At 48.2% G+C, this 27,995-nt stretch overlaps 2 protein-coding genes across 15 annotated transcripts in view; one reads left to right on the top strand and one right to left on the bottom strand.

Moving 5' to 3' along the window:
• Nucleotides 1-17,877, top strand: part of Rbks (ribokinase) — an 88,328-nt gene extending 70,451 nt beyond the window's left edge. For 4 of the 12 annotated variants that reach the window (XM_052746178.1, XM_052746183.1, XM_052746191.1 and 1 more), the window contains one exon: nucleotides 3,849-4,453. In XM_052746178.1, coding sequence (XP_052602138.1) covers nucleotides 3,849-4,160 — 312 coding nt within the window. In that variant the 3' untranslated portion in view covers nucleotides 4,161-4,453. Of the gene's footprint in view, nucleotides 1-3; nucleotides 1,795-3,848; nucleotides 4,983-8,554; nucleotides 8,846-13,509; nucleotides 13,663-17,646 lie in introns of those variants that run through there. The other 8 variants (XM_052746192.1, XM_052746181.1, XM_052746189.1 and 5 more) reach the window with 6 other exon arrangements.
• On the bottom strand, nucleotides 1,555-27,995 carry Mrpl33 (mitochondrial ribosomal protein L33). 3 transcript variants are annotated; one of them, XM_052746196.1, is made up of 5 exons: nucleotides 27,899-27,995; nucleotides 27,297-27,315; nucleotides 25,350-25,456; nucleotides 2,086-2,138; nucleotides 1,555-1,714 (listed from the first exon to the last, which is right to left on the bottom strand). In XM_052746196.1, the coding sequence occupies exons 1-5, from the start codon at nucleotides 27,918-27,920 to the stop codon at nucleotides 1,679-1,681; spliced, it is 237 nt and encodes a 78-aa protein (XP_052602156.1). In that variant the 5' UTR covers nucleotides 27,921-27,995; the 3' UTR covers nucleotides 1,555-1,678. The 3 variants fall into 3 exon arrangements, with proteins under 3 accessions (XP_052602156.1, XP_052602157.1, XP_052602155.1); XM_052746197.1 differs by lacking the exons at nucleotides 1,555-1,714; nucleotides 2,086-2,138 and adding an exon at nucleotides 19,701-19,973; XM_052746195.1 differs by lacking the exons at nucleotides 1,555-1,714; nucleotides 2,086-2,138 and adding an exon at nucleotides 19,951-22,335.

Here is a 27,995-nt window from a genome sequence, read left to right as displayed (position 1 = left end):
CAGTTCCCAGACAACAATGCTCTTATTTCAAGGCCCGCTCACCAAGAGAAGAAAGCAGCTGGTGGAGATGAGCACTCGGCAGAGAATGTTTCAGTAAATCTTGTGGAGGATTCCAAGACATACTGGATTAACTGTTTTCTGTCAGGAATGCTGGAGTCACAAGGAAGAAAGATTGCTGACCACAGAAGGCAAGGCCAGTCTTTAGAACCCAATGAGTCACCAACGGACGCTTTGGTTTTAAGTGCCATTTATTCGCAGATATGTAAAGTTATTTCTATACAAAGCCTTCATTAACAGCACTGGAAGAATAGGGCCTTTCTCATCCCATTTTTTACTTGCACTCAGGATTCCTTTTCTCTTTTATCAATTATAGAATGAGTTAATCCACCACAGGCATTTTGGGCAGATGGGGGTCTTGGCCAGTTTTCAGTCTCCTTAAGCCATTTTTCTCCATGGCTTCCCAGACTGCAGAGCAGTGAAGGCCCTGAAGGAGTCAGTGGGTTCTGCTGAGCACAGCCCAGGCCGGCCCCACCCCAGAACCTGAGGAGGCTACAGCAATCCGTGGTCCATCCCCTTCATGGCTGACAGTGGACCTCACGTGTTCTGCAGTCCGGCCAGCCCTGGGCAAATGAGAGGTGTCCTGGTGACTGACACCAAGACATGGCCACTGGGCCCAGCCGATTCCGGCAAGTGTGGCAGAGCTGCTTTACTGAGGTCATAGTGATTCCTGACAGCGTTCATAACAATCAGTTGTAAGTAAAACATGAAGTGTTCTTATTTTGTTATCAAGGGACACGTAAAACAGCTCCCCCCACCCCCATTTCCACACTCAGCATAGAGCAGAGATTGAAACGAGAGAAAGGGCTTCAGGGATAGCTGAGCATGGCTAAAAGGATGGGGCTCGAGTTTGGACTGCAGATAGATGAGGTCCACAAAGGGGGTACAGCGAAGGAAAGGGGGTACAGTCACGGATGTCTGCTTTGTCCGTTAGTGGGTGGGCCTGCATTTTATATGTGATCCTTTGGTACACGTGTTGCTTTGGAGTACCCCATCAAAACGTTCCACCTCAGAACTGGTATGACTGGCCATAGAGAGGCCGTCACTGACTGCTGCGGCTGGGAGAGAATCCTGATCCACAGGCAGGCCCAGATGGAGCCAGCAAATGACCTCTGCCATCCCAGGAGCCATCTGTCACTAGACAGAGGTCAGCCTGAGCCCCACAGCCCTGCACATGTGGGAAACCTGAGACACGCCCCCCCCCCCCCCCCAGCACGTCCAGCAGGGGCTTCTTTAGGCTGTGACTCAACCTTACACAAGACCCCAGTAAGGCAGTTGTTCGGGCGGTCAGCTCTTCTCTTACAAATAAAGACACGGGACCAACAGTGAAGAATCCCGGGGCTCTAGCAGGGAGGCGGAAAGAGCTTTTTGCTTTGTATTAGTTGAAGTTTAATCGATGTGGTGAGAACAGAGAGACCAGTGTCGTCTTTACGGTCACCTGCAGCCTCTTTGGGCCATCAAATGCTGGCCCGAACGAACGCACCCCAGCCTCACCTCGCTGTGATTTTACACCTGACCTCCCATTGATCCTTCTCCGTTCTCATCCATCTAAAGGAAAGCACGCTTTAGCCCCGTACACCTCACTCCAGATAGAAATACATAATTCAAGAGGAATACGATGTCAACGAGGAGGCATGCCAATTTGTGTCAGCATTGGCTGTAAAACAGAGAGGAGTACAAGGAGAGTTTAATGTAATGTAGAATTGAAATTAAAATAGAGCCAATATTTAGGCATTCCTCCGCCTCCTTTCCCCTGCTGTGACACAAAGGATTGACTCTCTCAGTACTAATGTCATATGTTGTTTGGTTTTTTTCTCTCCTACTGGGATTTTTTTTCCTTCTTCTTCTCTGGGTGAAATGTTACATGTTTGTCTCTGGGATCTAAAATTTGACCTTTTCACCTGCTCCAATCCTATCACAAGAAGCAAAAATCAGGAAGACTTTTCCCTCCACCTCCCAATCTACACCCCTCGTGTGAGCGGCACAGAAAGGACCCCTGCCTGCTCAGCGTCACTCAGTAGCTCTCACCTCTTCTCTGACACCCATCCAACATGTCACCTCCATGCTTTCTTTTTCCAAAGCTGGAAAAAAAAAATCAAAGGTTGATAATGAATATCTCACAGCGTGAAGCTGGGCAAGGAGCTCCTGCTCCCGCAACTAACTCTTCAGTGCCCAGTGGGGAAACGTCACGATTTCCCTCAAACCAGCCAAGTGCAACAGCACTTCCGGCCTTCAGGGAGCAGAGACAGGAGGTTCACAGCAAGTTCAAGGCCAGCCTGGTCTACTATTGTGTTCCAGGGTACATGGGGAGACTCTGTCTCAAAAAAAGTCAGCACAAATAAAAAGACCTGTCTGGAGCCCTTTATTCCATTTCCTCCCATTGTTTTTGACCAAGTGGTAGAATTCCTAGTTTGATCCCAGACCTAAATGACTGACCAGCCTTGGTTTTCAAATGATTCACTCTTCCCAGAAGTCAAGTCCTTAGGCAGAGTGTTTCTCAGCCCACAGCATCAGTACCACCTGGGGACTTATGAGGACTGCAAACCCCAAGCCCCACCTTAGGTTTAATGGATCAGAAAGTCTGAGGGAGGAGCACAGCCCTCCCCATTTAACAAGCCCTCCAGGCTATTCTGAGGTCAGGATTGAACCCCAAGCTTAGAAGATGTACATTTGCTTCCACTGAAGACATTCAGAGGTATTTTAAAGTATTTATGAGCAAAGGCCAAAGCCTTTCCAGGTACTGAGCTCCAACCAAAGACATCCTAACTGCCACCTAACTGTCTTGAGCTGTTATGCTTGGTTTCTTGTCTGGAAAATGAAAGCCTGACTTCCTCACAGGACCGTAATGAGAGTATTTGAATCGCATCTGTAAACATACCCTGTAAATAGACAAGAAAGTGAAAGTCCTGCCTCTCTGCAGGCAGGATCCTAGGGTTGTGAGCATTGCCCTTGACAGGAGCGGAAAGGCCTGTGTTTATCATTTCCCTGACCCAGTTCACTTTTTTTGTCCAGCCTGTGACCTGCTAGGTGTGACTCAGGTTCTGTCATTTAGTCTCACAAGTTGATCTGCTGTGAAGGAAAACCATTTCCTGATTGCGGCTCACCCAAACCTAAGGGGCTATATACCCTTGCTCAGACATGCCATTTCTGCTGGCTTCCCCGGGATGCTCTGTGCTGGTCTCTGTGGGTGGACAGTGTGTGACTACCAGAGCTCTCGTGAGAAGTGCGCGCCACACCAGAAACCTCCATCTCAGACCTGTGCATCTCAGACCTATAAGAAGGAAGCTTAACATTTACCATGACGCCACCCCTTAAGCAGCACAGAAAATCAGAGAGAAAATCCCTCAAGCCAGCCGAATCTCCAGAAACCAAGATCGACAAACCAGACCAGGTAATGGTGAAAAGTGTAGGTGGGTTTTCACTTCCCAGATTAGCGGTCACGGGCAGTTAGTTTCACCACAACAAACTCCCGGTGCATCGCTAGTTGAAGTTGAAAACCTCACAGGCTTTTGGTGACAATCGGAGGACAGTAAACCTTCTCTGCAATGTTTGTGAGGAATGGTGTTTTCATAACTAGTTCCCACTGGATCAACAGCCGCCTCACTTGCACATGAAGTACACCGAAAGGAGTATGGTTAAATTGTGTCTAGCTAGGGAATAATAAGTTATCAGTTAACTATAGAATTAAAAGACGAAATTCTTTTACTGAAAAACGTGTATATATTTAGCAAGTCTGTAGAGACAGAAAGCAGAGCGGTCTGAGGACAGTAAATGAGGTGGTTTCTTTTCAGGGGATGAAACTTCGAAACTTAGACAGCGGTGATGGCTCGCTCAGCCCCATGACTACACTAAAGAATGCGGACTGTACTCTTAAAGCAGGTGTATTGTGGCTGTATGAACTCCAGAGCCAGGATTTGGGGAGAGGTGGTTTGTTTATTTGTTGTGTTTGTTTTTCTGTGGGAGGCAGTTGTAGTTCAGTGATAGAAACCCTGGGTTCCATCCCCAACACACACACACACACACACACACACACACACACACACACACACACACACACACGACTAGCAGAGTATATAAACCAAGGAACAAGTTTCAGTGCTTGAAGAATTTCAAGTGTTGATCGTTGATCGTTTGGACTATATTAGGTCATGAAATAGTTTAGTCTTTTAATCATAGAGTATTTTTAAGTGGACTATTTCAGCCTGATCATTAGCATGTATCATAACGTGGCAAAGACATGGACATCTGTGATGTAATAATTTGTCATGTCTCCTACAGATTACTTAGAGTGGCGATCAGCTCCATTTACACATAGAGATAAAATCTGGCTTCTGCCTGGCTGTCATGATGCTCATCAGTTGAAATGGTCTGGGAAGGCGGGAAGTTTGAGGTTGAGGAAGGATATGATCTCATCCTCCTGAGGTAAACATGAGCTGATAAGAGGAGAGGGACAGATTCCAGTGGGAGCCATGCGCTGAGCTCTTGCGTGAACAGCCTACCTCAGGGTCAGTCCACCGCAGAGCTCACCCTGTCACATCCGCACAGGCAGCGAACTTGGCACTCTTCTGCCCAGGGAAATAGCGCCAGCCATCCTGGTCCCCATCCGCTTCCCCAGTTCCTTACTCTGTGGCTTTGAGACTTCCCAGGGTTCACTGGTAACCATGTTAGAAATTCTGGCTCAATGGGAAGAAAGTGGGGGGGGTCTGCCAGTGGTTGCCCACCATGCCTTCCAGTGGAATGTTTGCCTGTTAGGGTCACCCACACACCAAAGACCCTGACTAGACCACTTGCTCTTCAGGACAAGAGGCCTTCCTTCAGCATTTCTCAGTCTTGTCTTCATCATCACCCTGCCCCAAAGACCTGGTAAAAAATTTTCCCTCTTCACCCTCCTTTTTTCCCCATGAAATATTAAAATGATAAATATACTTGTGTACATTTATATGCTGTAGCGTTTTAAAGAGATGACACCCATTGTAATAGCTATGGTTTTCACACATTCATGAGTTCTAGTCCCAGCCGGGAACACGTGCCCTGTATGAAAAACCCCTCAGTAGAGCTTTCTTGCTCTTCCTGGTAGTGAGTAGTGAGGTTGGTCACGTGGAGAAGGGGACCCAGCGGCCTGATGGTGTCTGCCCACCAGGATGAGCCTTGACCTCAGTTTCCAGGACTGCTAGAGGAATCTCATCCCAAGCTTGCTCAGCCACCTGCTGCCTTTTGGGCTCTGCTACCACCTCTCCCTGGCAGGGGTAGCATCTGCCCAGCCATGGAGAGCAGAGTGCTCCACCAAGCTCCCATGCAGTGGAGGTCCAGTGTGTCCCTGCCACAGGAAGCCCCCTTCCCGTGCTGACCTCCGGCCCCACCCTCCCAGCTCTGACTCTTCCGAGAGCCTCGCATTATTTAGCCTCTGCTCCTTGTCCCTATGTGAAAGCAGGAGACCAGCCTGGCTTCCCCAACTCTGCATTGACTGCAGGGACTTCCTGCTTTTTACTCTCTACCACTTTAATCTCATCGAGTGTGAAGGGTTCATCGAGTACCTCACCTCAAAGTTCAAAGGTCTCAGGAGATACTGATGGCCACTGCTAGAGCTCTCTAGATCCTGGCCTGCATAACACAGGGCTCTGGGATTCTGGCTTCTGCTCCTTCCCAGCCACACTTATTCTTTTCCTCTGAGCCGGGACTGAAAAGCCAACCCTCTTGCTGTAACACTCTATAGATCGTGTCCCTGTGATGGTGACCCGTTTGGTCCCTGGAACCTTGTCTGACCTCACTGACCTAGGTCATGAGTTTTCACTACAAAACCTTGCACAAACTAAATGGCCTCTGACACGATGCCATCTAGTCTGCCCCGCTCTGTTGAACACTCACTCTGTGCCGGGCTCTCCCGGACCCTCCGACATCGTCTGAATTAGTATCCACAACAATCCTATCATACGGGTCAATAGATGCAGAGAAGCTGAGCAACCCGCCAGAGGTCACATGACTAGTACATTAGTGAAGCAGGTACACATTAGTGAACATGTCTGGCCCCAGGCCATTTGCACATGGTTCCGCTTGAGAAAACATTGCCTCAGTTGTGTGAGTTTTAATTCAGATGACAGAGGGTCTTCAACACAAATGGGAAGGCAATCCGGTCACCATTCCTAAAAGATGACAGAGCTAACAAAAAGGGTTGACGCAAGATTAAAAGGTCCTTCTGTATGGTGTCTCTGAGGTTTAGGAGTCGCAGGCCCAATCAGCTACTCATGCCTCAGGTCCCGGACATGGGAAGGAGGCAGAAGCCCATGCGTAGACATCTAGGCCAGGGAGGGCAGGCCTGGCTGCCAGTCTAGCCTACAGGCAGTCATTCAGCAATTGGGGCAGCTCCCTAAAATGATCCCTGGGAGACAGTTCCATCCCAAACCAAGTACAGAGAGGAGGGCTGACCCAGAGGGCTCTAATCTGGGCCTCGGCACCATGTGATCGGCAGTAGGGACCCTGATGGTTTACATTTGCTCTCTCCTGAGCCCCTGGCCAGATGCTTGAAGGAGAAATGGTGCATCATCATGTTTCAGCCATTTGCTCCTTGCTGGCCTCCGAAACCACAAGCAGACTGAGGAATTCGGCCTGCAGTGCGAGCTCTGAATATTCTATGGAGGGAGAGGTTCTGAAAAGAAAAGAAAGTGGTGTGCTCTTGTCCGACGGAATGTGTGAAGGCATCAAGGAGGAATGTGGGGGCTCTGTTGGGGTGGCTCAGCAGTTTAGCCTCTGAATCGTGCTGTGTGGGTCCAGATTCCTAACGGATGAACCCTCAGGGCTGACATCACTCTTGCAAGATCATCCAGGCTCTGTTGTGCTGCCCAGCAAGTTTTTACCTTGGGGTTTTCAGCACTTGGGTTGTTTTTTTTTTCCCCCAACCGCATTTAATACCCATCATTCCTTCCAACTCATCCATTTTTCTATCATCTGGAATTTGACAAACTAGGACTTTTATAAGCCTGTTTCATGGCTGCCCCCCCCCCCACTCCCCCAAGATGGGGCATTTGGAACAGCGTGTGCTCTCCCCTGACCACTCAGGCCCAGCTTCCTGACAGTGCATTTCAGCAGAAGCTGGGCACAGCACTAGGCCTCAGGATCGAAGGTGACAACTGTGACCTCAGAAAGGAAGCAGAGGACATGGGGTAACTGGTCTAGGTTAGTGGGCTCAGAGAATGCTTTGAGCATAGTGCCAGGCAGTCGGTGTGTGACTGACTATACTAAGGCCTGAGCTGAGTCTTAGAAATGATGTAGAGTTAGTCCGTGGAAGGTTCTGAGCTGTAGCGTCTCCAGGAACAAAGACCCAAATGGTAAAGAGGAAGCAATAAGAGGCGAAACTAGCAAAGTTTATGCCAGATGTGGTGGTCACACCTTTAACTCCAGCACTCAGGAGGCAGAGGCAGGCAGATCTCTGTGAGTTCGAGGCCAGCCTGGGCTACAGAGTGAGATCCAGTGAGACTCTGTCTCAAAATTTAAAAAAAGGAAGGAAGGAAGGAAGGAAGGTAGTTGATGTGCTGTGCTGTTTAAAGAGCTAACGTGTTATCCTCAGAGAGACAAGAAGCATGTGGAATGTTTTAGGCGTAGAGATGAAGCAGTCAGATTTGCAGGCATGTGGAGGGTAGACTGGAAGGGTCAGGCCTGAAAGCAGGGAGACCAGTGAAGAAATCACTGTGGACCGCTGGAGAGGGTGTGGACTTGTGTGGGAAGGGAATGGAGAGAGACAAGAGGGCAGATCTGAGCATTTGGAATTAACTGCCCAACTGTTCCGTTTACAGTAGAAGAGTCCAGAAGACCCCCAGGTTTTCAGTATGCAGGTGTGCAAGTGACAGGAAGCCAGCATTCAGGCAGCAAGACAGTCAGTTTGGCTGTAGGGAGCTCAGGTTGTCTGCAGCAGACATGAGCCTGGCCAAGCGGTTTCCCATCAAGAGGAAGAAGAGCATCTGGAGTACAGGCTTTAGGACTTACAACATTCAGAGCAGCTGAAACACCCAGGAAATGGGAACAAGAAAGTTCCTTGAAAATGTCAGTTCCTGTGTACTCCCTCCCCACACCTGCCTGAGACACACAGCTAGTTCAGACTCTCTGCTCTTTCTTGCCCCGAGCATACAGAGGAAGTGGTACCTGTTAGGATTGGAATCTGGTATGTCCCCACATACTTGTGTTTTGAGTGCTTGTCCCCCAGCTGGTGGCCCTATTTTAGAGGGCTGTGGAGCCTTTAGGACACAGAGCCAGGCTGGCAGCCGTGAGTTACTGGGCACAGGCTTTGGAGTATCTGCCACAGGCTCCCACCATGAATGGCACCCTGCCTTCCCCGCCATGGTGGACCCCACCCCACCCCCGGAATCACGAGACAAAGTGACCACTCCCACCTTGAGTTATTTCTAGAGGGTGTTTTGGTCACAGCCAACACAGCACCCCATGCAGAACATCACTAGAGACTCATGATCTTCTTCACTCTTGCCCCTAACGTGCTTCATCACTACAGAAAAAACAAACCACAAGCCCTTCCCACAGGCCAGTCTCAAGAATGTGAGCGGTAGCCGAAAGCCAGTCTCCCCAGGAATGCCTGTCCACCTGCTCTGTCGCGAAAACCCTTCCCTAGAGGAGCCTGAACAATGTCTGCCCCTCCTGCTAAGGCCTCGACAACAAACTGAGGTGCGGCCAGGGCGGAATTGCATGCAGGAGGTTGAGAGGCGGCTAAAGATACACAGGTGAGCGGTCTGTGAGCCTCCCCTCCCCTCCTCTGAGGAACGTCAAAAGCCAGCAGCAAGTGGTCTTTTTCTTTTTTTTTTCTTTTTTTTTTTTTTTAATTTATTTTAATTTATTTTGCAATATAATTCAGTTCTACATATCGGTCACGGATTCCCTTGTTCTCCCCCCTCCCGTCCCCCTCACCTTCCCCCCAACGCCCCCCCCCCCCATTCCCATCTCCTCCAGGGCAAAGCCTTCCCCACAGACTGAGGTCAACCTGGTAGACTCAGTCCAGGTAGGTCTAGTACCCTCCTCCCAGGCCGAGCCAAACAATCCTGCATAGGCCCCAGGTTTCAAACAGCCAACTCATGCAATGAGCACAAGATCTGGTCCCACTGCCTGGATGCCTCCCAAACAGATCAAGCCAATCAACTGTCTCACCCATTCGGAGGGCCTGATCCAGTGGGGACCCCTCAGCCATTGGTTCATAGTTCATGTGTTTCCATTCATTTGGCTATTTGTCCCTGTGCTTTATCCAACCTTGGTCTCAACAATTCTCGCTCATATAAACCCTCCTCATTCTCGTTAATTGGACTCCCAGAGATCCACCCAGGGCCTACGGAGGGATCTGGATGCAAGTGGTCTTTTTCAAGCTAGCCCAGGGGCGGTCACGGAGGTGGCGGTCTGGCTCAGAGGACAGTCCTGTATAGCATGCTGTTGTCGCCGGAGAGCCACGCAGCTGACCTTGCTGCAGACCTTGACTTCCCAAACAGCCTTTTCTCTGGATATTGGCAAGCTGTTGACGCGCCTCGAACCAAGGAGGATCTGTTTGCCTCAGCTTTAACCTGAGGACCCGACAGGGTTGCCGCTGGCCTGCATGCCACTTAGTGGAAGATCAGAAGATGCCTCTCTGCGGGAGCCCGCGGCTTGGTGTGACTCACCCCTTCCACGGGCACTCAGATGAAACGCAAGTTGCACGCTGCCGTACGCCACAGTGTGAACTGTGCCTTCCTCCGTGGGGATCCTTGTGACCAGTCCAAGCAAGACCAGCCAAGAGGCCCAGAGAAGAACCCAACTGGGCAGAACTTCAGAACAAAACCAGCAACTGCAGACAACAGAGGCATGGCCAACATGTGAGGATGCCGTGCTAGGGTGACAGTCTACCACTTTTAAGCATGTACTCCCCAGCTTCCTCCCTCACCAGACAGCCCTAAGAGCCTGGTATGAACTAGGTCAGTTCAGTGAGGGCACAGAGCCATGGGCATAGGTAAGGACCACAGGAAGGTGGGGTGATGGAAAGACGGTCTGACAGAAAAGAGAGAAATGAGAGACCAGCCTCCACACAGCAACACTGTCTCCCACCTAGGAGCAGAGGCCTCCCCACAACCCAGCTTGGCACTATCCTTAAAAATTCCGACCTCTCAGGTCCTGCCCTTGAGGTCATCTGAACAGCTGTCCCAGTGCCCTCCCTACGACACCAGCCCTCAAACCCCACCTGCCCCCACACTTGCCCCAGTGTGCTGCTTTGATAGCCTCATGACCAAAAGCAACTTAGGGTTTATCTGGCTTACAGGGTACAGTCCATCACTGAGAGAAGTCCGGACAGGAGTTCAGAGCAGGAACCTAGAGGAGGGAACTGAAGCAGGGGCCATGGAGGAGAGCTGTGTACTGACTCTTTCCATAGTGTGCTCAGCCTGCTTTCGTATACACCTCAGGACCACCTGCCCAGGGGTGGCACCGCCCATGGTGGGCTCAGACCTCCCACTTCAATCGTTAACCAAAAACCTGCCCCCACAGACTTGCCCACAGGCCCATCTAATAGAGGCAGTTCCTCAACTGGGACTCCCTCTTCCCAGATGGCTCGAGCTGGTCGACTTGAAGGAAGCCAACCAGCACACCTCTAGAAGCCTCGGTATGCATCACTGAACATTTTCACTGTCCTTCACACTCTGACACATGAGCTGCCTCCACACATACTACGGAGCAGACCATCTCAAAACACAGGGATGTAATGGCCCTTGGGAAAGCAAGGACTTCAAAATGCCACATGTACTCCGTGTGAGCACCATGTCCTCATGGGGAAAGTGTTCTGAGAAGGCAACCAGTACTAGCCACATGGGTAACTGTCGGAAGGAAGGTGAATTATGCCATCACCCCCTTTTGACATAAAAATAATTTTCAATAGAAGGTTAAAACCATCAAGTTCTATCAATGAGATCTCTTCCATTATACCAAGAATGATTGATTGGAAAGTACTTTACTTACAGGAAAATCATGGAGATAGAACACAGCTTCCACTTTTAAAGCACTTTCCATTAAAAAAAAAATCATACCGATGTATAAAAATAGTTAAAGATGTGAATCAACAGCCTGGTAACTGATTGGCAGTTGAAAGCCTTGTGGTATAAATAGACCGGACAATGGGAGTGTCAAGCAGCTCTGAGCCATGGCAACCTGACCTAACACAATGTGGTTCACCCAGGGCCAGCCAGCCACCTTGGACCAGATCTTCAAGAGAGAACATGATGAACCTAGAATCATTAGGTCAGGTCAGCATCAAGTGCTGGGCAGGGCAGGGGAAGAGACGGGGAGCAAAGATGTGGACCCCACCCCCAAAGAGTCTCCAAGTTGTCCTGACTGTAGGCCTCTAAATAAAATACACAGCATGCTGTGCATATTCAGGGTCCTATGGGAAGGGCAGAGTTCCCCAGATCCTAAAGCAAAGAGAGATCTGGTCCAACTCTGTGATGTCCTTCCTTCTAGCCTTCCTTCCTGCCCAGACTTCACCTGGGATGTGATGAGTAGGGAGCATGGCATGAACTGATTGGAGGGGTTACTGGGGCTCTAGTATTGACTGGTGATGCCTCAACAGTCTCTGAGATTCGGTTCCTTCTTTGTTCTGTCTCCTGTTGGGGAAGGTCAACTGAAGGTGAAATGAAGTTGGGAGGATGTGCTGTATGCAAAGCATCCAGCTTGCAGCCTCCAGGCACTGAGCAAACCAAAACAAGCAGTTGGTACTGGACGTCCTCACTCCCCTACTCCATATGAAGAATCACTTCTCTACCCTTGATGCTCTTTCCATCCCTGGCTGGAATATGGCTTTCAAGGGGTTGGGGCTCTGTGCCCCCACACGCACCCATGCCCAACTTTACACGTGTCCTGGGATTTCAACCCAGGTCCTCGGGCCTTCCACAGCAAGCCACCTCACCTACCGAGTTACCACCGTAGCTCCTACCTTGATTTCTGAGATAGGCTTGTTACCAGCCTGATGCTCACCAAGGTTAGGCAGGTTGGCCAGCAAGCTCCAGGGCCTGCCTGTCTCCATTGCTCTAGTACTAGAATTACAGATGCCCACCGCCGTGCCCAGCTGTCATGTGGGTTCTGGATTCAGTAGGTCCTCGTGTTCACAAGGCGGGCACTGTGCCAGCAGCCACCTCCCCAGCCAAGTGTGTACCTCTTTTCTGGTATTTCACCACTGAGAAACCATCAGGGAAAGGCGGAGACGATTTCTGACCTCTCCAAACGTTTAACCGGGTGGGGCTGGGGATTACTTCAGTCAAGGTTCTTGGTTAAAACAAAATAAGGCCAGCCTGGTCTCCAAAGCGAGTTCCAGGAAAGGCGCAAAGCTACACAGAGAAACCCTGTCTCGAAAAACCAAAAAAAAAAAAAAACAAAACAAAAAACAAAATAAGGCATCAGTGTCCTGCCATGGTCCCGTTAGCTCTGCTGCTGACATCTTGAGCCTCAGCTTTCCTGTGGTCACTGTCACAGCCATTACGCGTTCCTCCCAGGCCCCTCAACTTCCAAGTGCCTGGCCCGGTTTTCAAGAGCCTGCCACAGTGAGCTTGAGCTTGAGTATCCGGATTCATTTCACACCCGACTCACAGTGGATATCCATAACATGTCTTAAAAAGAGAGAAGTCATTCAGAGGCAAAAGTTGTCACAACTGCAAATTCACAAAAGGTGACTGGTTTGACTTTTAAAATTCTTTAAGTCTTAAATTTTTATTTCATAAGGAAAACTTGGAAACTGCAGCTCTGCCACACACTGTTCATTTCACCTATCCTTAACATGCCGTCACGTCCGTTTCCCTGCCCTCTCCTGCGAATGTACACCCTGCATGCATGTGTGCAGTACATGTGTGTGGGCAGAGGCCAGGAAGGGCATAACAAAGTGTTTTGTTCTATCACTCTCCATCTGGAGACAGTATCTTACTAAACTTGAAAGCCATAGCGATCCTCCTGACTCTACCGGACTCAGCTCTAACAGCTCTGTCACAGACACATACACACAGGCACACCTAGCTTTTCAAGTTCCAGAAACTTCAACTCAGGTCTTCGCGTGTGCACAATCAACGCTCCTTAGCGGTTACCTTTCTAGCGCAAATATGTTTGGTTTTAGATGAACAATTTGAGAATAAGTTACTGACACATGCCTTACTGCATAGTTTCGGATGATCTCGAACTTCTGGCCCTCCCGCCTCCAGTCCTCAGTGCTGGGATTGCAGGCCTGTGCCACCACATCCAGTTTAGACAGTGCCGGGGATCGGGCCCAGGGTTTCATGCATTCTAGGCAAACACTGGACCAACTGAGTGAACGACATTCCTAGGCCGATCTTTTTGATTTTTCATTGTTACTATAGAAATACAATTCATTTTTATGTGTCCGGTAATCTTGTTGAACCTGTTATTTCCTGTAGGATTTTTTTTCTTAGAGTATCTACATAAATCATTCTGCCATCTTCACAGAATTTTCCTTCTGTCCAATCTGCATACCTGTTCTTTTTCCTGCCTTTCCACACTGGCTGTGCAATCCGGAACAACGCTGAGGAAAAGGACACCCCCCCACCCCCAACCCCAGGCCAGGTCCCAGAATGAGGGGGAAGCGCCGCTCTTCCTCAAGTGAGTCCACAGGAGATCTGGTCATAAACGCCCCCTCAGATGATCAAGCCTGTTCTATTGTGCTCCTGAAAGTTTTTAAAAGCATATTTATATTGATTTTAAAAGTAAGTGTCAGGCCAGTCTTGCCTTCATTCCTTGGACAATTTCTACTTGATCGTGGTGCGTGATGTTCATATATTTATATTCCAGTTGATTGCTTAAAAACTGCTACTTTTACACCCAAATTTATGTGGCTGTTGTTCTGTTTGATTTGGTTTTTCTTGTGATGTCATAGCTGCTTTTGGAATCATGGCAAGCTGACCTTGTAAAGCAACAGAGAAGTACCCCTTTGGCTTTTCTTGTGCTCAGTGTCACAGTAGCTTTATTTCTTATTTAAATTTGGGAAGGGTTCTGCAGTGAGGATATCTGGTGGTGTTGGTAGAAAACCCCCAATTTGAAACATAGGAAGAGTGTGTCTTTGCAGCCTGTAGGCACGGGGCATGGCATGGGGAAGGAGGGAATCCAATTTAAAATATAGAAGAGTGTGCCTTTGCAGTCTGTGGGCACGGGGCATGGCTGGGGAAGGAGGGAATCCAATTTGAAACTTAGGAAGAGTGTGTCTTTGCAGTCTGTGGGCACGGGGCATGGCATGGGGAAGGAGGGGAATCCAATTTTAAACATAGGAAGAGTGTGTCTTTGCAGTCTGTGGGCACGGGGCATGGCTGGGAAAGGAGGGAATCCAATTTGAAACTTAGGAAGAGTGTGTCTTTGCAGTCTGTGGGCACGGGGCATGGCTGGGGAAGGAGGGAATCCAATTTGAAACATAGGAAGAGTGTGCCTTTGCAGCCTGTGGGCACGGGGCATGGCATGGGGAAGGAGAGAATCCAATTTAAAATATAGAAGAGTGTGCCTTTGCAGTCTGGGGCCACGGGGCATGGCATGGGGAAGGAGGGGAACTAAGGTGTGCAAACCCTTGCCTGAGTGACGCTTCCAGCACCCAGCTTCACCAGTGTCTCCTCAACTTCGGCGATAATGAAAAAAGCAATACAAATGGTGTCCGCAGGAAGTTTGTAGCAACCGATACAATGTTTCTGTTCTTTCTTCCTTTATGTGCATCAGTGTGGGGTGTCCGGTATTGTGGAACCAGAGTTCCAGACAGTTGTGAGATGCCCTGTGGGTGCTGGGAATTGAACCTGTGTCCTCCTGAAGAGCAGCCAGTGCTCTTAACCGCTGAGCCATCTTTCCAGCTCCATTTTTTTTTAATTCTTTTTTTTTAGGTGTATTTGTACATGTTTATGAAATATATTATCTAATACATATAGAATGTAATAATCAAGTTAAGATAGTAAACATTTTCATCTCTTCAATCATTAATCGTGGCATGTCAGAATTTCCCTATTTTCTAGTCATTTTTAATAAATCACATTGCAGGAGGAGGAGTTTCCTTTTGTTGTTATTTGTTGTTTTGGTTTTGAGATACAATCTCATTAGGTGGGCCTGGCTAGATTGGAACTCTCTTTGTGGACCAGGTTGGCCTTGAACTTGCAGTGATCGTCCTGCCTCAGCCTCTGGAGTGCTAGGATTACAGGTGTAAGCCACTACGCCCTTCAGCTCCCTGTTCCTCTGGTCTCAGCCCCTCTCATGTCAGGCTGCTGGGCTGGAAAGCCGAAGATGCCTGAGAATAATGTCGTTCCCTCCATTCCATCCTTTAGGGAAAAAAATGAACTTAGCAAAAAAACGGCTAGGAGCTCAGAATAAGAGGGGAAAGGGAGGGGAGGAGGAGGGAGGGAGGGAAAGGAGGGCAGGAGGTCCACATCCACATTACTATGACCCCTTGGCAAGTTTCGTATCATCCATGTTGGCTGTGTAGACAAAGTGAAATGACTTTGCTTATCTCCTGAGCTCACCCTTCCCTCCTCCACGGTCTGTTCTGTGAAGACTGACTTCTGCCTAGAAATCCAGCTTCTTCTAGAAAAACCCCAGAGGTTTTCTCAAACCCTTCCTTCAAAGCCACACTAATTAAGCTTGGCACGGTGGCACAAGTGTGTAAACCCAGCGAAGACTCAGAAGGCCGAGACAGGAGGATCACAAGTCCAGGCCAGCCTGGACTACCTGGCAAGATCCAGACCAGCTGTGGGCTGCACAGTCAGACTCTCACTCATCAAAACACACCCCAAACCATTTGTAAACTCTGCCCTACTGTTCACTACTCAGTGGGTTCTGCACACACACCCTTTTAGACTCACTATGTAGTCCTGGCTAGCCTTGAGTTATTATGTAGCCCAGGCTAGCCTCGGGATTGTAGTTTCTGCCTCTGCCTACTGATTAAATCCTGGGACTAAAATCCTTCAACACCGTGCCTCTTTTCTTACTGTCCATCACTGTGCTGGACACATAGCTCAATGGATGTTTCAGCTGCAACAGAAACAATTACATGCCAGGGCTCCCTCTTTGCAGTGGTTAGAACAGCCACAAGAGTTACCAAGAACTGTGAAAACTGGGTCTGAGGGAAGGAAGGACACTGGAAACGCCCCTGAAAGCAGCTGATACCAGAATTTCCAAAGTGAGATTCTGAAATGACACTTAAAATGGTTTTAAACATACCAGTTACATGAATACATGACGAAGTACCACCCTAGAGGCACTGATGAACAGACTTCGTTAGGGTATTCATTTTTTCCTCCATGACCTTCTCCAACACAGACCCTGGAAATGGAAAGAGAGATGCTTTTCCCTGTATTTGGTTTGAGAACATGTATCTCAATGGTTGGTTCTCACCACTTTGCATGCATCTTTAATGGCTAATTTTAGGGTTAGAAGGGGACATACAAAATGAGCCTGGGGCATCTTGTCCCAGAAAGCAAGCAAGCAAAAAAAAAAATGATGGAGATAGCGTAGGAGATACAGGAGGCAGCTGAAAAGAGCCCCATTGCCAGTGCTGGGAGGAATGGACAACAGAATAAATCTTAGATAACAGCCCCAAGAATGAGTTCAAACTGACACAAATAATTAAATAAATGGGGGGGGGGGATTTTGAATGCAGACCTCAAAACAATTTATGTCAATAGTATATGCTCAGGGATCTAAAGTTTAAGCTGAGAATGGAACTCTACCCACTTAAGAACAGAGTGTCTGGCTAAGGATGTAGCTGGAGTGCCTGCCTGTCATGCATGAAGCCATAGGCTCAGTCCCTCGCACCACCACATGAACCTGGTGTGGTGGTGCATGCCTGCAATCCCAGCATGCAGCAGGGTGAGGCCAGAGGATCGGGAGTTCAGGGTCATTCTTGGCTACTCAAAGAGCCTTTGAAGCCAGCCTGAGCTATGTAAGAGCCTGCTTGGTGGGTGAGAGGTGGAGGATTGGATCCTTAGTGACCAGCTTACAGAGTATAATATGGAAAGTGGACAATGACATTAGAGACACCTGGTACAAGCCACTCAGCCACATGGTCGAGGAGACTCTCACAACACACAGCCTTCCTTTGATGTGACAATTTAGAGACAAACCCCATAGCCAGGCAATCTCCCACATTGGAGAGGCTAAGGCTAGCCTGGGCTACACAGTGAGATCCTATCTACTCTGAGGCACATTCCACAAAGTAGCTGACTTCTAAACTGTCATCAAAAACACTTAAGACACTGTCGCAGCCTACAGACATCAAAGGAAACATGACAACTAACTGTAAAATGGCATCCTGCATGGGATGCTGGGGCAGAAAAAGGACACAGCAGAAACTAATAAAATCCAAATAAAGTATGAAATTCAGTTACTAATGTAACATTATTTCCACAGTTACGGTAAACGTGCCACATCTGGATGTTAACAAAGCTGGGGCTAGAGTCTTTGCTCCTTCTCTGGGACTCTGGAGCCATTCTAAAATTAAAAGGGTTAGTTTGGGTACTGAGGCTTGAACCCAGGACCTCCCGAGTACCAGGCAGGTACTCTACCACTGAGCCACAGCTTGACCGGGCTTGTCTTCCTCACTGTACTTTTCTTTCATTACAGGGTGCTGGTGACAGTTTCGTGGGGGCTCTGGCCTTCTACCTGGCCTACTACCCAAATCTATCCTTGGAAGAAATGCTCAAGAGATCAAATTTCATCGCCACAGTCAGCGTCCAGGCTACAGGAACACAGTCCTCTTATCCATACAAGAGAGACCTTCCTCTTGCTCTGTTCTGACTGCTGCTGCCCCCAAATACATGTAATCTGGAAATAAAATGCACGTGGGTGTGGCCATTCTTAGCTCACAATTGCTAGAAAAATGCCCTTCCTCTGTAAATATTATGTTCATTTATGAAGTCATCAAGCCGTCACTCAGAGCGATGCTTTGCTTTTTCATATTCACAACATCAACTAGAATTAGGTTCCACCCTCAGAATCCGTACAAACAGTACCACTATGTAGAGAGCAGCAAATTCTAGTGCTGAAAGCATGCTGGGCAGCAGTGTTTAGAGCCAGGGCAAAGAATGTTCCAAACGGAAAGGGGGGGGTAGCAGTGGTCTTGGGAGAGACAGCTAATACCCTTTAGCCTACATTGTCAGACCTGCTTGGGGGGCTAGGGATGTCGCTCGGTTAGTAGAGTGCTTGTCTAGAATGCACGAGGCACAGGGCTTCATCACTGCCTGAGCTGATGTGGTGGCCCATGCCTGTAATCCCAGCACCTAGGAGGTGGAGACAGATCAGTAGTTCAAGATGAAATGGGAGAGAGAGAGAGGACAGAGAGGGGAGAGAGAGAGAGAGAGAGAGAGAGAGAGAGAGAGAGAGAGAGAGAGAGAGGAGGAGGAGGGGAGAGAGGAGAGAGAGAGAAGAGAGGAGGGGGGGGGGAGAGAGGGAGAGAGGGAGGGAGGGAGGGAGGGAGGGAGAGAAAGAGAGAAAGAGAGAGAGAGACAAGATGGCTCGATGCTGGAGGTGCTTGCCACCTGGCCTGATGACCTGAGTTTGGTTCTTTTTTTTTTTTTTTTTTTTTTTTTTTAAAAATTCATTTATTTACTATGTATACAGCATATGTGACTGCAGGCCAGAAGAGGGCACCAGATCTCATTACAGATGGTTGTGAGCCACTATATGGTTGCTGGGAATTGAACTCAGGACCTCTGGAAGAGCAGTCAGTGCTCCCAACCTCTGAGCCATCTCTCCAGCCCCTGAGCTTGGTTCTTGGGTCCCAACTCCCAGCAAGTTGTTCTGTTTACATGTTTACATTTTGTGAGAGCTGCTTGGTTCCCTCCAAAATCACAGACTGCACCTTGGGACACACACTTGCTATTTGGGGACAGCACTGGTTCCTGATGCTTATGGCCAGGGGGACACTACATTTTCTCAGGCATTTTAAATGAAGTAGGATACGGACTAGCAATTCTGAAACAACTCATCTTTCTCTTCAAGCCAAAAATCTGTGGGGAAAAAAAAAATGGAGGAAGCTGGGGAGTTTGGAAAAATGGTGGGAACAGCCTGAGTGGGAAAGGGGATGAGGAGAGGCAGCAGTCATAGATGAACACAAGAGCTATCAGAGTTGGCCATGGAGTATCAGCACGCCCGAAGCAGCCGTATGGAACATACCATAGCTTCTTGTAAAAGAGAGGTACAATCCAGTCTACTGCCGTCCTCGGGGCCTGGGACCACTCTGGACTGCACAGCAAGCTCCAGGCCAGCCTAATTACCTGGTGGGAGCTTGTCTCAAACCTCAAACCATAAACCACCCGTCTCCAGCTCTGGTAGCTGTTTGAGAAGAACCATAAACCACCCGTCTCCGGCTCTGGTAGCTGTTTGAGAAGATGGACCAATGGCAGCGTTCCTAACCACCCATCACAAACCAAAGCAGATGTTCCCTTCCTTCTTCCAGCTGCTCGCTGCGCTGCCGTCACAGGGCAGTCGCTCCAACCTGGAACACTGTCCTGTGGAGGCACGAGGAGCAGCCTAGGAGCCCTTGCTCAAGTCTCACCGTGGAAACGGCTTCTCTCGTGTGAGACAGTAGGTATTTTCTTGGTAAGGTGGTTAGTTGTTTGGTTTTTTTTTAAAGTTTCAAATAGTAGGGGAAAATATCACTACGAGACAAGAGCACAGGCTGTTTCGACATTTTTTATTACCGCCTATAAAAACTACAGAGAGAGAACTATCTGGTCTCCGTGAAGAACTCTTTCACGGCACTGTTCCTTCACAGCGGCCTTCACCTCACCAGCGGCCATGCTGGCGGTTCCTCTTCGTCAGTACACACTGCAGGTCTCTGAGCCAGGGCCTCACCTCCGTCTTCCCGTTTATGAATCAAATTCACTCTCAATCCATTGATTAGAGGGAGCGTATTTTTTTCTGTTCCACGAAGAGAACTTTTTTGTTCACTGCGAGGCAAGAAAAAGGGGTTGTAGCAGAAAACTAGGAAGTGCCATCATTTCATCCACACACACATCAATCATGCCCCAGTCCTCTCCTTTTCCCTTGTGTTACTATTCCTTTGACATGAGGATGAGCGATGTCAAACCCAGCTGAGGCCAGAGAAGACAGACAGAAACGGGGAAGAAGCCCAGGGAAGGTCACCAGCCAATGAGCACTGTCCTGACAGGCCGCGAAGTCATTATCTCAATCACTGTGAGATACTGGGGATAAACGTGGCAAACTCTGACTCAGGGTCCACTCTCATAGTGGGTAAGCAACAACTGGCCGGGCACAGGGCTCCAGAACAGCACTGAGAGCTGAGCAGTCCACAGAGGAACGTAGTCAGAAGGGAGGGCAAATTCCACACACCTCTACTGTGTAGAGACGGCTGCACACCCAAATAGGAATGGTCCAGATCAACAATGCGGCACTAGAGCCAAACCTCAATACTGTAATTCACAGAGTAGGTCCCCAAAACAAAAGTGCTACCTGCCTGCCTTGGTGAGAGACGAGGCTTTCATAGGCCCCCCGTGTCCTAAAATCCACCACCAGCCTCCAGGCAACCCTACCACACACACACACACACACACACACACACACACACACACACACACACACCAATGAGGCTTTCACAGGCCCCAGTGTCCTAAAATCCACCACCAGCCTCCAGGCAACCCTACCATACATACACATACACATACACACACATACACACACACACACACACACACACACACACACACACACACACACACACACACACGCCTGACCTGATTCTCTTTTACCAGAAAACAAGATAGATAGCCAAAGGAAACCCAGGAGGCCAAAAGACCGTGCGACCTCACAACTCCTCACTGATCCTGACCATACAGGCATTTCAACTTTTTTTTTCTCTTCTTCTACAATGAAAATGGATATATCCCTTATTAAATTTCCAAACCATGATTAAGAATTAGCTAGAGAACTTATTAAAATACATTGCTGCAGGCAGAAGAAAAGCTCAGTGGTTATGAGCACTGGTTGCCTTTGCAAAGGACCCAGGTTCAATTCCCAGCACCTACATGCTAGCTAACAACCATCCATAACTCCAGTTCCAGGACATCTGACATCCTCCTCTAGTCTCTGCAAACACCAGGTACACTCGTGTTACATGGACATACAGGCAGCCAAATCACCCTTACAAAAACAAAATAATGAAATAAAAATCTCACCTCTATCCTAATTCCAGTTCAGAAGCAGGAATTCAACTATTTTTTTTTAATTCTCTAGACAGCTGAACTTAAGCACCATTAACCAGTCGAGAGAAATGCACTAAATTAATAAAATACACAGACATTATATAAGGGGTACTGTTCACATAGTTCGAATCACTGACATGAGAGAATATCTTCATGCTCTGAGAAGCAATCAGGAGTTATTAAATGGCCATGTCCAGAAGTCACTGATTATTAGACAGGCCTTAAACTGGTCAAGGTGTACACACCTGTAATCCCAGCACTCGGGGCGGGGGCGGGGCGGGAGGAGGTGGATCTCTGTGGGTTCCAGGCCAGCCTGGTCTAATACCAAGTTCCAGGCCAGCCAGTGATACACAGAGACTCTGTCTCAAAAAACAGCAACAAATAGAACAAGGCTTTAAACATTAAAATTCCTTTATTCTCTGTATTTATTCCTTTAATTAAGAGTTAAGTGCACAGGGCAGTGGCAAGCACTGCAGTTTATATAGAGACCCTAATTTAATACAGTAGTGTACCCTGTATTAAATGTGATGAGCATGTGAAAACCCAGTAACGCTTACGAACCTGGAGACCTGGAGATCAGAGCAAATGTGGTGAATGCCTATAATCCCAGCACTCTGACGGCAGGAACAGGAGTTCAAGTTCAAGGCCACCTTGGGCTACACGGGACATGATGCTCCCTACCCCACCCCACCCAAAAAAACAGAAACAGATTGGGCATTGTAATCCCAAAGGGAGACAGAGGCAGGTGGATCTGAGTCCCAGGCCAGCCAAGGACATACAATGAGACCCTGTTTCAAAATTAAAAAAGAAAAGAGGGATAAAAAAGTCAGACCTCAGGGAGAAGTCAGAGCTTACTCCCTCAAGCACAGGGACACCTGGACGCAGAGGCTCGGGTCACAGGGCCACAGCGCAGGGCAGCATCCGCCCACTGTGTGCCATACTGAAACCATAAATAAAAATAGCTAAGAGGCAGAACAAGGACATCAGCGGAGCTCTGAATGCTGGGCCGACGGCAGGAGAGGTCCTAACTCTTCTCTTCCGATCTGGTTGGTCTGTGGCTGCAGGGCTGTGCTAGGGGTTGACTTAGGACCTTGGAGACAGAAAACAGGTACTCAACCACTGAGCCACGCATATCCCCAGCCAAGGTCCTAAACAAGTATTAGGAAGGTGCTCGAGCCACCTTTCCTGCTGAGTGTAGCTACCATCCCTCACAACGAGGCTTCTCTTGAACAAATGGAGACCATCACAGAAAACCACAACTGGACACAACAAAGATCCCCAACAGATCCACCCACATCAGAGCTCCTGATCTGTGGCTCAGGGGACATCATGGAAGAGGGGCAGAGAGACTGTAAGAGCCAGAACACCAAGAAGTCTGAGGTGGAACAGTCTCTCCTGGAAATGGCTGCACAAACCAGACTGGAACAACGGCAGTATCATGGACACGTTAACATGAAAGGGGAAAGTGTCATGGGGTCCCACCCCTAGACAAAGAACTGCACACAGCTAATGGCTTCTAGGACAATTAGTCTCGTCCAAGGACGAGTCCCTTATTGATTGTCCAGTGAACAGCAGTCAGCCCTGATGTGCACACACATACACATACATACATACATATGCATATAACAATAATGAGAAAAAGGCTATCAGTTTGGAGGGACCATCAGAGGGGTTCGATGGAGGGTAGCTGACAGGAGCTGCAGGGAGGAGAGAAACAATGTAATGGATTTCAGCTAAAATGTATTTTAAAAAAAATTAGAAGATAAAATTGGCCCCATGTACTAGAAACAGCAGAAGGGCTGGGTTCTACCACGGACTCCAAGGAGCTCGCACAATATTCATGAGTGCTTGCACAAGGTCCTCGGACAAAACAGCCGGGGAAGGACGGAAGGACTGTGGCTCCACTATTCCTCCGCCCCGAGCCCCTGGGCAAGTATCAAAACCCTCTCCTCTCCATTTCCTCCCTGGTGTGAAAGACAACCCCATCCCTCAGAGCTGTGGCCAGATAAACAGTGAGCACTCATGTGAGTTGAGCTGAAATGACACACTGCTATCCACAACACTAAACATAATGTAATTTTCAGTCAAAATATTTGCTGTTTAATTCCTAGAAGAATGAATCTGTCAAGTTCTTTCCGTAAAGCCAACCTAAATCTATTCTGTTCCAATTAAAGTCTGTATTGCCTTGTTTAGTGATCCACAGAATTAAAACTGACAAGTTTTCCTTCTCTTCATGATAAACAAAGTTTAATACGCTTATGCCTCAGCCTTTAATCCTTCCTCCTTGGCATCCTATATGAGGAAAGGAGTCTAAAGACAGAGGTGGGGGCTGGAGATGTCTCAGGGGTGTCAAGGGGACCCGGGTTTGATTCCCAGCGCCCACATGGTGGTCCACAATCATGCGGAACTCCAGCTTCAGGGAACCCAACGCCCTTTCTGACCTCCATGGGCAACACAAGCACACACAGGGTGCATATACGTACACATGTAGGCAAAACACTCACAAATAAATGTGTGTGTGTGTGTGTGTGTGTGTGTGTGTGTGTGTGTGTGTGTATAAAAGAGGCAGATGCAGCTGATGTTGCCTCCAAGTACTCTGTGAAACGGTCAAGTGATTGGGAATCCTGTATTTCATTCCTGTTTTGCTTCATTAGAGACTAACAGAACATCAGCCGCCAACCAACTTTACTCATGGCAATAAAATGATGGGAAACGGCCAAATTCTCTGGTACCCTGAGCAAAGCTGGCCCCAAGGCAAACATCTTCATCATGGCAAATCTGCAGGGCATCCCATAGAAGAACAGAAAGTCAGGCATCGGCTACCCCAGGACATTACCTTCTCCAGAAAAGACACTTTGCTACCAAGGTTCAGACATTTCCTATCAGAAAACCTAGTTGTGGCTGTACATGGTGGCGCACACCTTTAATCTCAGTACTCGGGAGGCAGAGGCAAGCGGATCTCTCTCTCTGAGTTCAAGGCCAGCCTGGTCTACAAAGCCAGCCAAAATTGTTACACAGAGAAACCTTGTCATGAAAAACCAAAAAGAACAGAACAGAAAAGAAAACCTAGTTGTGTACAGGAAGCTGACGTATGAACTTGTGATCTGAGGTCCTTACCTCAGGTCAAACAAAACTATCTGGCAAATCCTAACTTCCCAGTACCCCCTCCACACTAAGGATGAAATTCCAACACATAGTTAAACTACCACAGAAGCTCATTTAATAAACACTTATCACTGTGTGGGCTCCTAAAAGGGTGCGCTTCCACCAACAGTGGCTGGATTTGTGAGTGGACAATCTAGCCTTTGGAACATATCTCTCTTTTTAATTTATTGCATTTATTTATTGTACACATATGGGGCGGGGTACATGTATGCCATGGCAGATGTGTGTAGATCAGAGAACATTCCTCCTACTCTGTGGGCCGCAATGATGGAACTCAGGTCACCAGGCTTACTGGCCTCAATCCGCGGAGCCATCTCATCAGCCCAAGCACGTCTTTCTTAGACAACTTTGAAGTTAGCATTTACTATGGCATTTTTGGTAGCTAGCACAATAGAAAACCAACTCTTCTGCCCCAATGTACCAACATATACTCTTACTCATTTAGTTCACATCTGTACCTTGTAACTTGCCCTTCAGACCACGCCTCCCCTTTGCAGACAGCTGCTGCCAATTCTTTGCGTGGCTGATTTCCTACCTTTACGGAATCAACCCTTCTCAGGGACTCTGCCTGACTACCCCAGCTCAAAGAATCTCCCAACAGCCCCAGCCCTACTCCATCCCAGTGACCTCACTCACAGCACTTATTTATCACACTGTCACTTCCTCCCTCTCCCTCCCAAACCAACTATAAATGCCAAGAGCAGAGACTGTGTCCTGGTATACCCAAACCCGGCATGGCAGCTAGCTAGTGCCATAATAAACATGGTGAATGAATGTCATGATTCCAAAGGGGCCACAAAATCACCAAAGACAGTCATTCAGGAAAGGACTCAGAAGGCCCTGAAAGCTTTTGCCCTGCTGTGACATCACTCCCCGCTGTGACATCACTCCCCGCTGTGACATCACTCCCTGCCGTGACATCACTTCTCCCAGTCTTACCGATTGGATCATAATGCAGAAGAGTCAGCTTTTCTCGGAGTCGGCTTCTCTTGTGGTTGAAGGAGAAACCTGTCCCAGCTTGGCTCACCAGCCTCACCAGAATGGTCCTAAGATCAAGAAGTACACTGTTATGAGCTGAGGAAACACACTGGGCCACCATGAACACACAGCACACCATGCGACTTATGTGGAGTCACAAAGTTATGAATATTACTCGGCCCTAAGAAGGGTCCACGCTATGACAGTCTATATTACCCATAAAGCAATTTCAGTGGCTCTGAATCCCAAGGTAGTCACCTACAGGGACTTGGTAACCACCTCACCAAACAGCAGGCGTAATCAAGTCAAGTCAGAGAAAGAGCCTCTGAGGCCACTCCCATGAGGAGCAGAAGTCAGGTAGAAGAACATCCAAGAGTAGGTGGTCACAGCTGGCCTATGGCAACCTTGAAGATGGCTGCCTCAAGAAAGCCAGTCTTCCAAAGTGACTAATAGCAGTACAATCAGGAAGGGACAAAATCAAGAGATCTGAAGTTTCACACCACTAATGCACAAGCCCTGGGCACCTTCATATTTCATTTAAATTAATCATCCAAACCATAAAACGTATGGTTTGCCTCCCCGGGCCCTTAAACACCTGTTCTGTTACTCTGTCATATGTGTGCTATCTTGTCTCCCCACAGAAGACATCATTCTCATGCCATTCCCAAACAAATTTGAAGCATCTAAGACCTAGGGCCAAATGTATGCTGGGCAAATCCTCTCCTGCTGAATTCTGTCCAGTCCTCTGTTTATTTTTCTAAGTTTTCAGACAGCCTGAGTGAGTTGCCCAGGCTGACTATGAACTTGCTCCAGGCTCCTGAATGGTTTGGGTTATTGGTCTGCAACACAGACCTGGCATCATTGTTTTTCTTAATTCATCAACAAACAATTTGATAGTCTTCAGAGGCACTGTTCTGAACATGCATTTGGCCCTGGGTTCAATCCCCACTACTGGGGGATGGGAGTGGGGTTACATAATTACTCAATCATTCATAAAGATTCAAAAAATGACGAGCCTTACAAGAAGCATAAAACTAAGTCTACGTCCTTTAGGGACTAAAATTACAGTACAGATGAACTGGCACATAAAGAAAAAGGCAAGGCATATTTCTACCCTCTAGTACACCTGCCTAATGTTTAGCTATACAATTTTTCTAGTGCTTAGACTGATTTCCAAACTCAAAACAGGCTCTAGGATTTAATCAAATCAGAGCACATCTGGAGATTCGAAGAAGACTCCAGGCAAGAGCTTCTTGGTCCTCACTCTGAGGAAACAGGATTTTGGTGATGAGCCAAACAGAGCAACAGCCTGACAGCTTGTTTAGGAACACAACAATGAACTGAGAGGCTAAATCCTGAGATACGAAAAGAAGCCAAAGCTCCTTTAAACAAAGGACATGACTACTCACTGGAGTTACTCGGTGGGACAGGAGGGAAACAGGACAGTCCTCAAATTGATTTTTAATTATACCTCAGTGTAAATGTGACACTTTGGAAGAGGCCAGATTTCCAACTATGCTCTTCTCCTGGGCCAGTAATGGGTACTCTTGGGAGATGCTGGGCAGCGGGTACCACAGCTGCCTATCAGCCACAAACTTGGAAGAGGAAGCAGCCAATCATGCCTAAGTACTGAGTCAATAAGCTATGTATTCTGTGGTTTAGGTACACTAAATGCATTTTCAGTTTATGTATCTGCAACCCAGGGCAGAAATATCATCAATTGCATCACTATCAACTCAAGATGCATCTGTATTTTATTTTTTCAAGGCATTCACACCGACAAAATAATTAGCCAAATAAATAACCCCAAATCAACTTGGTCTGAGAAACAGATACACTGGCAGCACACAGACTACCAACCCCAATAGAAATACGCAAAGTTTAAATAAAACCAACACTTTTACTTACTTTGACTTGCTCTTGGCAACTTTTTTTGGGTAAAGGTTGGAAGAGAAAAAGAAAAAGATACATTTATTATTTATTTTATTCAAAGTCCCTTATAAACATCATAATAACCCAACAACACTTAGGGACTATGCCACGTTTACCCTAAAATAACTTTCCTGGATATTAGAGAGTAATCAAACCAACAAAATTGGTGTGAACATTTATTTTTTTAAGACAATCCATGGAGTTGACTGGCGCCTTAAAATCTTTCTAAAGTAGGATGTGCTCTATTTGCAACTATGTGCATGCAGTACCACAAGCCTCTCGTTTCGACAGGTGAACTTGGCAAACCGCAGCAAAAGTCACGTGAGGTGAGAACGATTATCTCATGGGGAAGTCGGCGAGGAGCCGGAGGACGGAGGCGGTAATGCACCGCGGCGGCCGGGGGAGTGATCCTCCGGACATCCCACCGAGGGCGGCGGGGGGGCCCCGACCCTGTAACCGGACCCGGGAGGCGCGCGCGGGCTGGCAGCTTCCCCCGCCGGGCCCTCCACCCCGCCTGGCTCCGCCTCACGACCTGCCTGTCACCGCCTCGGCCCTGCCGCCGCCCCAGACCAACTTACAAGAGACGGCCGAAAGCAGCATGGCGTCGGTCCCGGGACTCTGTCCCAGGCCGGCCTCAAGAGCTAGCGGAACAACTGCTTCCGGGGCACGAGCCGC

This window comes from Peromyscus californicus, unplaced genomic scaffold (genome assembly GCF_007827085.1).
Source record: "Peromyscus californicus insignis strain IS unplaced genomic scaffold, ASM782708v3 Scaffold_1__1_contigs__length_55948999, whole genome shotgun sequence".
Lineage (NCBI taxonomy): Eukaryota > Metazoa > Chordata > Mammalia > Rodentia > Cricetidae > Peromyscus > Peromyscus californicus.
Note: the sequence above shows the minus strand (reverse complement) of the source record. Positions and strands in the feature narration are given on the sequence as shown.

Bases quoted from the DNA above. Each gene is read 5' to 3' on its own strand.
- Mrpl33 (XM_052746195.1), bottom strand. From the start codon at position 27,920: ATGCTGCTTTCGGCCGTCTCTT. The intron at 22,336-25,349 runs GTAAGACTGGGA...TCTGTCTCCAAG, and splicing joins TCTGCATTATGATCCAATCG to GTCCTAAGTCAACCCCTAGC.